Source organism: Myotis lucifugus, unplaced genomic scaffold (genome assembly GCF_000147115.1).
Source record: "Myotis lucifugus unplaced genomic scaffold, Myoluc2.0 scaffold_702, whole genome shotgun sequence".
Taxonomy (NCBI): Eukaryota; Metazoa; Chordata; class Mammalia; order Chiroptera; family Vespertilionidae; genus Myotis; species Myotis lucifugus.
Genome location: NW_005871750.1, coordinates 249,922 through 262,824, shown reverse-complemented (window position 1 = coordinate 262,824; position 12,903 = coordinate 249,922). Strand labels below are relative to the sequence as shown.

General features: G+C 52.2%; 1 protein-coding gene across 1 annotated transcript in view; it reads right to left on the bottom strand.

The window, feature by feature from the left end:
• Window positions 1–12,903, bottom strand: part of CORO2B (coronin 2B) — a 91,762-nt gene that overhangs the window by 641 nt on the left and 78,218 nt on the right. The window contains exons 4-11 of the mRNA XM_006105590.3: window positions 7,970–8,119; window positions 7,231–7,395; window positions 5,154–5,270; window positions 4,925–5,029; window positions 4,257–4,353; window positions 2,440–2,552; window positions 1,994–2,084; window positions 1,668–1,807 (exon numbers count right to left, since the gene is read on the bottom strand). Of these exons, the coding sequence (XP_006105652.2) occupies window positions 1,668–1,807; window positions 1,994–2,084; window positions 2,440–2,552; window positions 4,257–4,353; window positions 4,925–5,029; window positions 5,154–5,270; window positions 7,231–7,395; window positions 7,970–8,119 (978 nt within the window). The remainder of the gene's footprint in view (window positions 1–1,667; window positions 1,808–1,993; window positions 2,085–2,439; window positions 2,553–4,256; window positions 4,354–4,924; window positions 5,030–5,153; window positions 5,271–7,230; window positions 7,396–7,969; window positions 8,120–12,903) is intronic.

Below are 12,903 nucleotides of genomic sequence, written 5' to 3'. Positions count from 1 at the left end.
ACACACACAAACTTTTAATAGAAAATGCCAAACATATACAAAAGTAAAAAGAATAGCACCATGAATCTCCAAGCACTCATCAGTCAGCTTCAACAAACGGCACGTGTTACTGCTTTTCCTCCTTGATATCTGCTCCTGCCCACTTCTCCTGCACGCCTCCCTCCCCCCACTTTCAGGGATTATTTAGAAGCAAATCCCATTTATCACATGATTCCATCCAGCCCTAGAAATCTCAACATCCCTCTATAATGGCACATAAACATATTACATAACAATTACCAGTTTGCCTGTCAATTTCCACTTTAAAACTGTGAGGTCCCAGAGGTCAGGAATGGTCTTATTTTTATGAATAATAGTGGTAATCATACGTTGGTGTGACAAGAAGCCTCTAAGGTGGCCCCCCCCTTGTTATCCTCTCCCCTCAAGGGTCGAATGGACCTAGTGATTTTCAAATGAGTAGAATATGGCAGAAGTAATAAGATGTCATTTCCAAGGTTAGACCACCAAAGGGCTGTGGCACCCATCTTAGACACCCCTCTTCCTCACTCACTCCGAGGGAAGCCAGTGGCCATGTTGTGAGCTGCCCTATGGAGAGGTCCATGTGGCAAGGCCCTGAGGGGGGCACCTCTGGCCGACAGCCATGAGAAACTGAGATTCTCAATCCAACAACCTGGGAGGACCTGAGTCCTGCCAGCAACCAGGTGAATGAACTTGGAAGTAGATGAGCCACCAGGAGCGACTGCAGTTTGGCTGATACTTCACACCCTCTTGAGAGACCTTGAGCCACAGGCACCCACAGAAACTATGAGATAACAAATGTTTGTGGGGTTAAGTCACTGAGTTTTGGGGTAATTTTTTACATGGCAATAGATAGCTAATAGTCAGCCTCTTTGAGCACTTGATGTGAGCCAGGGAGAGCCAATCTCTTTCACACTCACAGCATCTCATATCCCCATTTTGCCACGAGGAAAGGGACTTAGAAAGGTCAGGAAACTTGTTCGGGCACAGGCAGGAAATGGGAGAGCCAGATGCCAATGCAGGTGGGTCTACGCAGCCACCTCCACCTCAGCTGCAGCAAGCCAAGTGCTGGCACACGGTGGGGGTTGTGTGAGTCCTGGCTGAGCTAAACTGTATTGGCACCACAGACTGAGGGTGTGGTTAGAAAGAGAAGCCCTCGGGGGCATGGACAGGGCCCAGCTCCTGAATACTCCCATGGCAAATGGTACAAAGAGCATTTCCATAGACACCCAGTGTCTTCCACAGAACAGGAAATTGTCAGATCTCATCAGTGCTCCAGCGCCAGGAAGGAAGGCAGTGCTGTAATGCACGGGGCTGGCTTTCCTCTGTGAGTCAGGAATTTGTGTCTCCTGTACCACCAAATGACAGCAACATTCTGCAGTGGATTCACGGGGAGACTGTGAGTCCACAGGTGACTGTGTGGGTCAGTGAATGTGAGGGTTGGGGGAGGGGCATCAATATCCCTGTGATATCCCAGCCTCTATTTACAGGGGTCAGAGGCAATGGAAGCCAACAGCAGGCTACTGATGGTGTTTGTCTCAGAAAGAAAAAGGCTTCAGAACGGAGCTGGCTTAAGGCCTGACCCCTAATTGAAATGTAAAGGCCTCACTCTCCCAGGGCCTGTGGAGGTAGTAACTTATACTCCTTACCTCGTTCTCTGTCCTGGGCGGGACGTTTTCTAATAAATCTATCCCATTGACCACAACGCTCTTCTTTTCTTTGATAGGAGCCTTAAATACCATTTTTGAGGACTTCTTATAACCTTCTTTCAAAGACATCAGCACGGGATCTAAGAAAGGCAAGGGACATGTTCTCACTGACGATGGATGGACTGAGTCAGCCTCTGCTTGACGGCTGGCCAAGTGTGAGGGAAGTTCCAACAGGAGGATGTGCAGGGAAATGGGGTGAGCCAGACGGAAGGCAAAGCCCTCACACTCTTACCACTTTCGTGAAGCCCACCCCTTGCGGTACTTACCTCGGTTGATGCCTCCCAGCCATTCATCAGGGGTCAGAGCTGGCTCCGTGCCTGGCGTCATGGGGTAAATGTCTTCCTGGTAGGAATCTGACTATAGTGGGGGGAGCGGAAGAGGGAATAGATGGGGGGAGGGGGGCTGAGAAAACCCCTGCTCTGCAGTCAGACTTTTTTCCTCGCTGACCTTCAACCATGTTACCTGCTTTCCTGCCTCCAAGCCTTTGCATTCACAATGTCTCCCACTTGGAATTCCCACCCTGAGTTCATTAGCAAACAATACCGCCCCCACCTTGGAATGGGCTCCATTCCCCACCACAAATTGGGCCTGAAGACCCAAGTCTACAGTAAAAGGGCTACTTCTTCTGGGCTCCTCCGGGCTCACAGTCAGCGAAGAGCAAGCTAGGATTTGAGGCAGAGGGCCCTTGGGAGTCCCGCCCAGCCCCACTCACCCTCCGGGGCACGATCATGGAGATGGGTTCGATCAGGCCCTTGAGAGTCACCAGCTTGTAGAAGCGGAACACCTCGCAAGCCGACACATCCAGCCCGTGCTTGGGCATGACCCCTGTGGACAGTTACACGTGGCTTCCTGGGGCCTAGGGGGTTCCCCCTTGGTGTCCCTCTCCCTGATGTCCCCAGCCAACGGGAGAGACCCCAGCGGTTGGCACTAGATTTGGAGCAATGGCCCCTGCAGAGGGCAGCGGGTGGGCTGAGGGCTTCATGAGTCAGTTCTGTCCTGGGTGGTGACTTCTCACATAAGCCTCATGGGCCAGACCTGCTTCGCGGAAGTGCATGCTTTAGAATTGGGGTCTTTTAGGACTGGAAGGGGCTGCAGAAATATTGGGATCAAATCCATTCTTTTTATAGATGAGATTCTTGAGGGTCAGAAGGGAAGGGGCTTGTCCAAGGTCACAGAGTGTTGTTACAATAGAAGCCACAGAACCCATCACCTTCTGAAATGAACTGGCTTCCTGAAATGTCTGTGTCCCTGATCCTCAGAGAAGAAGGAGGGAAAAACCTTTTTCCATGCACCCCTCAGATTTAAATGCAGCTTGTCTGCTGTCCTGTCATAGTCTTCTAGGACTGAGAGCAGATGTGTGCATATGTGAGTGCATGCATTGTCTGTGTGTGTCGTTAGCCACACTGTCCCTAACAGCTGCACCTACTGATCATCTACCTAGGGAGCAGTGTGCAGTGTGGTGTTAGGAACACAACCTTGGGGGTAGGGAAGACCTGGGTTCGAATCCTGGCTCTGACCCTCTTTATGGCTGGGAGTCCTTGGACAAATCATGACCTCAATGAACTTCAGGTTCCTTGGTTGGTTAGAAAAGGAAAGTAGTCAGGGGATTGAGCGTGAAGATGCTCATTAACTGCTGGGCATGGTGAAGAGCACAGGTAACATTAGTTTCTTTCTCCATGATGTGACCATGCGTCAAAGCTCTACCTCTCCTCAACTGGAACGGAAAGGCTGCTCTTCCAGACAAGGTCACTCCAGGAGCTGGAGGGCAGTGGTGTAATGGCACCCAAGTGGGATTTGGAGCCAGCAGACTGAGCTTGTGTTCTGCCTGGGGTGAGTTACTTGGCCACTCTGAACCTTCCAAAGTGCCGGCTGATGGTAAATGCTCAGTAGTGGCCACAGGTGAGGAAGATAAGAAATGTTTACCCTTGGTTCCTCCCTCTGTCTCCTCTTCTCCTTGAGTTCTGCTGATGCCACTTTCTACACATCTCCTGGATTCACCCTCTTCTCCCCATTGTCATGCTGTCCCCCTAGTTACCATCATTTCTTGCCTAGAAATCCACAGTGGCCTCCTAACTGGTCTCTCTGCCTCCCTCCTGCCTTTCAAAATCCATGCTCCTGAATCCACTCTCCCTACAGAAGCCGAGCAATCTTCAACCAGCCTTTGAGATCACATCACACTGTCCCATCCCCTACTCACCCACCCAAGGAAAAGAAAACCCTCCAAACAGAACCGCGTTGGGCTTCCCATCTGCAAATGGGAATGAAGACACTGCATCCCTTCCCCTCTCCACGATCTCTGATGAGCAGAGATCTTGGACGATGTCAAACACCAAGGGAGGATGAGCCAGCCAAGTGGGTGGTGACCTTCACAGGAGCAGCACCTGTGGGTTCTAACTTGCCCATGAGCTGTGGCCTTCTAAGTCTGATATTTTATTGGCGGGGGCGGGGGGGGGGGGCGTGTAACTCATGAGCCAAATATCCAGTCTTGTTCTACAGCCTAACAGCCAGGGCAGCTTCCTGACCCCTTACCTAGGCCTTTTTGTGGGGCTGGGGAGCGGAACTCCATGAGGTAACTCAAGTAGGGCTTCTCAGTGCTGATCTCATAGTACCGGATGTTTCCATCTCCCTGCGGGCAAGGAGAGAAGGAGGTGAGGAGGGTGTGTGTGTGTGTGTGGGGAGGGTTGAGTAAGCCCTGGTCCAGGCATCTGCTGAAGAGAGCCTCCACTGTGCCTCAAAGGTGGTCAAAGACCAGGGAGACCTGGCCTCCGGGTCCCTGGTGGGCCTACCACAGGGGACCCGCTGGGGGTGTGGTGCTGCTGCTGCTGCAGGGGGTGGGCCTGTGTGTATAGACAGCTTTCCTGACAGTCAAGGCCATATTGGTCAGAGATCTCCTGGAAGGTGCCTCAAATTCCATCATTAGTCACAGTCCTCTACACCTCAGGCTCTGACCCTTATCCCAGTGTAAAACCCTCTCCCATCCACCTCCGAAGGAATTCTGACATTGACACGTCAGTAAGAATAAGTGTCAGACTTGAGGGTAGGTTTCAATGGAAAAAGAGTAAGAAAGACCCAGGTTGGCACAGGGGAAGGCCAGAGAGGTGAGGTTGGTTCTTCTTAGGGAAGTCGGGAATGAGTGGGGGCCACAGGGGGGGAGGGGTCTCCCACAGGCTGCCCAGTCCCTCTCCACCTTCTACTACCTTTCCTGCCAGGTACAGCATGTGCGTGTCAGCGTCATAGAAGGGGAACAGGAGGCCGGAGAGCCCATCAATTTCCTCCTCGATCAGAGGCATGGAGAGGTCCTCCTGCGGGGAGGCGGCCAGCATCAGCCTGTGTCCAGGAAGGAGGGCATCTCTCCTTCCCAAACGCCAGCAAAGCCCCCAGAGCTACAACCCTTTTATGCCACCACCCGGCCTCCGTGCAGCTGACCTGGTCCCAGAGGGCAATCTGTCGTGTGTTCCACCTGGAGACCCCGGTCGTGAGAAGCCGCTTCATGTTCCCCAGGAACACCACCCGGTTCACTCTGTGGTTTTTGCAGCTGGCCTCCTGGCGGGGGGTGGGGGTGCAGAGAGAGCCGGTAAGTCAGGGCCCGGACACCAGGGTCCTGTATAAGACGGAATCATGGCCCCCAGGAGATACACCCATGTCTTCATCCCTGGAACCTGTGAATGTTTCCTTATTTGGAAAAAGGGACTTTGCAGATGTAATTTTAAGCTAAGGTCCTTGAAATAAACGATCCCCTGGATTACCCACGTGGGTCCTAAATGCTATCATGAGAGCCCTATAACAGGTGGAGGGGGATTCCAGACACAGAGAAGGTGATGTGACCTCAGAGGCAGAGCTTACAGTGATGTGACCACAAGCCAAGGAAGCCCAGCAGCCACAAAAGCTGGAGGAGGCAAGAAAGGATTCTCCCTGGACTCTCCGGTGGGAGTGTGGCCCCGCTGACACCGTGATGCCAGAACTCTGGCCTCCAGAACTGGGAGAGACTCCATATCTGTTGTGTTAGCCACTCGTGTGGTAATTTATAGCAGCCGCAGGGAAGAAATACAGGTCCTGAGGAGCAGGGGAGCCCCGAGACTGGGAAACCAGGCCTCTCTGCCGTGTCCCACAGTGGGTGGAGCACAGGGGAGGGGGCGCTAACGTTGACCAAGCCCCGGGCAGGGCCTGCAATGTGCCAGGTGCCGGGTGCTCTCCGCAGGGCCTCTTGTTTAACCTGCACAGCAAAACCTACTGGCAGGAACCTGAGAACAGGGGACGCAGGCTGGCTCGCTGTTTGATGACTCACTACACCAGGGGCTCCTACGAAGCTGTCCTCTGCCTCCTCTCCTGCCTCCCCGCTCATGGCACTTCCTTTTCCTCCTAATGCACAACAGTCCTCTGCCAGGATGAGTCAGCATCAGGTAGAAACCAGAGGCTGGCGGAGCCATGCACAGACCCAGGCTGGTGCCACCTGCTCTGGCGTTAGTTCCAAGTTCTGCCAAAAAAAGTGTAACCAGGAGGACCCCCTCACCCTCTGTGGGTTCGTGTCCAGGGTGTGAGGTGGAGGCTGGGTTCTCTGCTCTCTGGCACCTTTTTCTGCTCAGCATGGGCTCTGGGGTCCATCCAGCTGGGTTTGAACTCCAGCTCCTCCATAACGGTGACATTCCAGTCTCCGACCCCCTCCAAAGCTCAGTGTCCCCACATGTGAAATGGGAAGAGGAACAGTACCCACCTCAGAGGACTAAGTGAGGGAATGATATGAAGCCCGTGGTCCTACATGCCATACAGTGAGCACTGAGTAAATGCTGCTTAATATTACTGATGCTAATTACTAGGATAATTAGTAGTAGTAGCTGGCTTTTTGGCCTCACAATATCGGACTCTTCCTAGATAAACACAACCAGGTCACCATCCATCCTTTCCTGTGTAGCAGGTAAATCTCAAATTTAATCCAAATTTCCCATCCCTCCTGGTGACTGGCATGCTTTAGGGGCTTAAGAAATGTTAATTTCTTACCCCCAAATGGCATCTAATCCCTTCCTCACAGTCAAGACACAAGAGACTCAAAAACCAAAACTGGAGTTAAGTTCACCATCAACCTCTGCACTTAGAGTTGTCCCCAGGGCTGGTGTGCCCGGAGGCATTGCCACCAGGCTAGTGCCACACAGGTGGCTGGGCTGGGAGTCCAAATCCCTCCTCCTGTGTCCAGGATGGGGCTCGGTCAGCACCCACGGACTCATGTGCTGAAGGTGTCACCAGCCTCATCCCCAGCGCAGGCCGGAAGAATCCCATCTGGGGGGAGGGGTGCAGTGGCCAAGAAAGAGAACTAAAGCCCCTCTCCACCAAGGACAAGGCAGGGTTCCTGTGTGAGCCAAGAAGGGCCCAGAACAGACGGGACAGTCAACAGAGGTGCAGGCCAGGTGTATGAGAGAGGGGAGCTGGCTTGGCCTTTCCTTATGCCTGGCTGAAAGCTGAGCCCCAGGCCCCAATACCTTCCCTTCCCCTCAAAAAAGTGGGGCTTCACCTGCAGAACACGGCCGGAGCGGGGCTCGATCACGCGCAGCTTCTTGTCCTTGCACGTGGTGGCGAGCAGGCTGCCGTCAGTGTTGAAGGACATGCAGAGGATCACGTCTGAGTGGCAGTCGATCATCTTCACGGGCTCACCCACGTCCAGGTTCCAGATGAGGACCTGGGGGAGGGCAGGCATGCAGGAGTGGGGTCAGCCCTGCTGCTGCTGTCATTGGGCATGTGTCCCCGCTCCACGCCCAATGGCCTGGGAGAGGTGCCCGTGCAGGGTGGGCGTGTGCTGGGATGCAGGATGGTGTCGCTGAGATCTGTACCAAAGGCTGATGCGTCCCTGTCTCACAAACCCACTACTGTCCTGGGGCTCAGTCTCCACAACCAGCAGGAAGGATCAATGTCCTTGCCAGGTCCCAGTGGCTGGCACACCTCTTTTGAGGGCACCCCTGGGGGTAGGGACTGGGGCTCCATTCTCTCCCCTCCAGCAGCTTTGGTTGCTCTTTTTGTTCCCACCAGGAGAGTGTGGACACGGAGTGGCATTCGCCTCCAGTCCGTCAGCATCAGAGAAGGCAGTACGGGTGTTTCCAGCCTCTATGGACCCCAGGAATGACGGGGTGCGTGAAAGATGCTCAGTAGTGTGTGGCGAATGAATAAATGAGGGGTTGAGACACTATTGATGAACATGCCCCCAAAGATGCCGTTCTCTCTCCCTCCCCATCCACACTGCCTGCCGGGCTGCCCACCTTGTAGTCATAGCCGGCACTGAACAGGATGTTGTTGGTGGTGGGGTGCCACTCGACCAGCCCCACACGCCGGCTGTGCCCATGCAGCTCCAGGAGGGCCTCTGTCATGCTCCGCTTCAGCCCGCCCTCGGGGATCTCCCAGATCCGCACCTGCAGAGGGAACGGAGGGCCCAGGCTGGGTGGCAGGGCGGGCAGAGGCCCGATGCCTCTTCCTCCCACACCAGGCTTCTGACACCTGCTGGTGAGGCGCCTCATGGCCAGCGTGGTGGGCAGAGCTGCTGAGGCCTGGGGGGAGTTTCGAGGGTGTGACTGAAGAGGAAAGAGGCCATCCCCTCTCTTCCCCTGGGAGGGTCTGCTCCGAAAAGCCTCTGCAGACCTTAGACCTGGGCAGCTATTGTCACTGGCATGTTATTGTTATGGACTGGCCAGGTGCAGGGGCCGCACGTTGAGCAGCTCTGAGCTAGTACTGAATTCTAAAGCCTATCTCTGCTTCCCTTCCCACACCCTCCTAAGAGATCTGCCTTCAGCCCCAGCTCCTGTCTGCACCATACAGCCTGTCCCGCATCCTGTCCCCCACCCAAGATGGACACCTGAGCAGAGGGAAACCCGTCTGGGAGGTGGGAGGTCAGAGTCTCCTGAGAGATGAGAAACCAAGGGGCAAAGATTCTCCTCAGATGTTGAAGCCGGAGCTGAACGGATGGGCAGAGCCTGCAGGCAGCTGCTATTTCCAGGCTTATGATGCCGATCGAGAAGCAGAAAAAGATGATCTGCAGAGAGGAGGAGGGGCTCACGGAGAGGCAGCGAAAAGAGACCATGAGGCCCCAGAGGGAGAGAAACTGAACAGTTTCTCTGTAATCTTTGAATACCCACCCCACCCCCATTACTTCCACCAGCCCCGGTGGGCTTGTTTATCAAGCCAAACAGGCTCTGCAGAGTCTCAACGGTTTCATCTAGAGATGGAGGAAATCTTTGCCTGGCCTTGCCCACTGGCAGAATAAAATGAGACACTGCTTGTAAAAGTTGGTAAGCTGTAAAGTTCTCTACAGAACTAAGGGATTGTAAACCTTGTTCTAATTGTTATTATCATCATTAATGCTATTTGTTATGATCTGACTGGTGAAGAGGCAAGAATACATGTGACTACAACTTAGGACACCTTTAAAACAACCCTTTTGACAATCTGAACGCCACCCTTGCTAGTAAGGAGAAAAACAGCTTTGAGATACCATTTGTAATCTTCTAAAATAGCCAACTTAAAGAAAGAGCTGGTGTTGGCAGATTATATTGTAGGTTTAATTGGTGTTGGTAGTATTATAAAGCAGTCATCTTTCAGAAGCAATTTGGCCATCTTTAGTAGAAACTGTAAGACATTTCTATTATATTACCTGACTTAGTAATTTCACTCTTAAAATCCTATCTAATAAAGAGGGAATATGCTAAATGACACTCTCGCCGTTGCAAAGATGGCGGCGCGCACAGCCAATAAGGAGGGAATATGCTAATTGACTGCCCTGCCCTCGAAGATGGCAGTGCCCACAGCCACAAGATGGTTGGCAGGGGAGGGCAGTTGTGGGCGATGAAGCCAGCAGGGGAGGGCAGCTGGGGGCGATCAGGCCAGCAGGGGAGCAGTTAGGCTGGCAGGGGAGTGGTTGGCAGGGGAGTGGTTAGGGGGTTATCAGGCTGGCAGGCAGAAGCGGTTAGGGGCAATCAGGCAGGCAGGCAGGCAAGCAGTTGGGAGCCAACAGTCCTGGATTGTGAGAGGGATGTCCACAGGGATCGGGCCTAAACCGGCAGTTGGACATCCCCTGAGGGGTCCCAGATTGGAGAGGGTGCAGGCTGGGCTGAGGGACATCCCCTTCAGTGCACAAATTTCATGCACCAGGCCTCTAGTCCAATATAAGCAAAAATCTCTATGCATGAAGATGTTCATTGTAACATTACCTATACAGAAAACGTAGAAACACTCTAAATGATCAACATGAGAACAATCTAATGTCCTATCAGTATGAAATAGTAGCCATCCTGTTATAATTCTGAAGCCTGTTAAAGAAAGCCAGTTACAGCCTGGCTGGCATAGCTCAGTGGTTGAGTGTCGACCTACCCACCAGGAGGTCATGGTTCCATTTCCGGTCAGGGCACATGCCCAAGTTGCGAGCTTGATCCCCAATGTGGGCTGTGCAGGAGGCAGCCGATCAACGATTCTCTCTCATCAATGATATTTCTATCTCTCTCTCCCTCTCCTTTCCTATCTGAAATCAATAAAAACATATATTTTTCAAAAAGAAAGAAAGAAAGTCACTTATAGGCAGTCTCAAGGACAGGGAGCAAGGCTGTGAACTGGGGGTGCCCCGAAGGGAATTCCCTTGGCAGGCTTCTCTTGTTGGTGCTTTCCCCTCGGACTATGGAAATGAGCATTGCTCGCACTGTGTTTCCCTGAAGACCCAGCTCTGCACAGGCAGACACAGGGCCTTAGGGAGAGAAAGGCAGGTCCAATCAAGGTGTACCATCCTGTTTCAAAAACATGCTCAAGAAAAAGTTTATAATTCGAGACAGTTTAATGCTTTCCCATCCTCACTGTCATCTCCTTAGGCCCATGGTCCTTCCTCCAAAGGCCCTGTGTGAGGCCTTCTGGGGTGAGGTCTGATCTGGAAATGGCGGGAGGCTGGAGTGGGGACCCGGTGAATAATTCAGTAGTTACCAATAAGACATATCCCTCTTGTCCCCAAATGTACTAGAGGAAGGTGACATTTGAAGAGAGAAGACTAATATTTGAAGTACACACACACACACACACACACACACTCCTTTCTTTTTTACCCAAATGGATACTATTAATACATGCACTTCCACAACTTTTCTCATGTAACAGCAGATAGTGGGCATCCTTCCACACCACTACACATGATCCACCTTATCGTTTTAAGTGGCCAGGGGGCATCTGTTGTATGATTGTGCCATGATGGATTTAATCAACCTCTAATAGTGAACACCTGGCTTCTGCCTGCTTTTTCCACTCTTACAATTCATTCTCTGATGAACACAGCCTGTAACACAAGTTTGTGCATGGGTGTGAGTATTCCTATAGGACACTTGCCTAGAAGTGTTTCATTAAAGTTTCTGTAAAATTGTTCCCAATGCTCTTCCAGTTTCACCAACAGAGTCTGCTTCTTTACCGAGGTCTCTAAAACTCTATTTTCAGAGTTGGATTTTTGCCCATTGGATTAAAAGTGCCACCGCACTGCTGTTTGGGACTTGCATTTCTTTGATTCTTAGAAATACTGAGCCTCCTTTGTGTGCACTTGGGAAGCTTGAGAAGCTTTCAGACTCAAGGAGATGATACTTTTTTAAATAAATATTTTTAATTGATTTCAGAGAGGAAGGGAGAGGGAAAGAGAGAGAGAGAAACATCAATGATGAGAGAGAATCATTGATTGGCTGCCTCCTGCAGGCTCCACACTGGAGATCGAGCCCGTAATCCAGGCACATGCCCTGACTGGGAATCGAACCGTGACATCCTGGTTCATAGGTCAATGTTCAACCACTGAGCCACGCTGCTTGGGTGAGGAGATGAGACTTTAAGCGGCAGAATTATGGGTCAGTGTGGAGGCACTTGGGGGCAAAAAATCCTGTCTATAAATACCTCATACTGTCTCTCTTTTTTCTTTTAAAAAAAAATCTTCACCCAAGGATATATTTTTATTGATTTTTAGAGAGAGAGAGAGGGAGAGAGAGAGCAACATCAGTGTGAGAGACATATGCACCCTATTGGGTATTGAACCCGTAACTTTTTGTTGTACAGGATGACGCTCCAACCAACTGAGACACCTGGCCAGGGCCTCATCCTGTCTCTCAAGGACAGAGGGTAGTGTGTACACACATGAACACCAAGTATTCAGGGTGCAAGTGTTGACTGAGACAGGACAGTGGCCTCTGGCCTTTGAGGAAGATCTTTGAACCAGAGTTGAGCCTCATTACTTGCACACAGGCCTCTTATGAGCTGGGCCCTTGCTGGCCAATGGGACGGTGCTGAGCTTGCCCCATGCTTGCCCTTGAGCAGCATACAGTGGGGCTGACCCAGTAGAGCACCTGCGGGGGCATAGCTGGGGGAACCTCAAATCCAGTCTTGGGGGTGATGGTGGGAGGATCGGGAGAAGCAGGGTTAAAAAAGAGGATATTGCCGAACTGGTTTGGCTCAGTGGATAGAGCGTCGGCCTGCAGACTGAAGGGTCCCAGGTTCGATTCCGGTCAAGGGCATGTACCTTGGTTGCGGGCACATCCCCAGTGGGGGGCGTGCAAGAGGCAGCTGATCGATCTCTCTCATTGATGTTTCTGGCTCTCTGTCCCTCTCCCTTCTTCTCTGTGAAAAATCAATAAAATATTTTTTTAAAAAAAGAGGATATCAACCCAGGTTTGAAAATACCAATTGGGATGTGGGGAAGGGTGGGGACACAGAAAAATGACCAGTGTGTGTGGGTTCAGCACAGTAGTTGGGGAGATTGCGGGCAGGTCAGCCTGGCTGGTGTGCAGCAGGCTGGCAGGGGGCAGAGGCCAGAGGCTGTGTGTGTCACACCTGGTCACCGAGGCCCAAAGGAGCGCTGCTCTGGGGGAGTCTCAGAAAAATAAAACCTTCCCCAGAGCCTAATTCCTGAGCAGCCAGGTACCTGAGCGTCCCTGGGTGGTGTCACAGGCCAGGTTAAGGCACAGACGCATGGGGAAGCTGTGAAGTGGGGGTCCACCCAGGCTCTAATCTCACTGACAAGCTTGGACAAGCCAGTTAACTTCTCTGAGGCTCATGCTCCTTGTCTAGACGATGCATTGAGGTGTGCGTACCCTTTAGAAGTGTGTGGGTTAAAGTAAACTGGGCTCAGACTCCTTGTGAGTCTGAGGCTTGTTTGGGTGACGGCTCTGCCTAGTAACCTAGAGGCTAAGCCTGG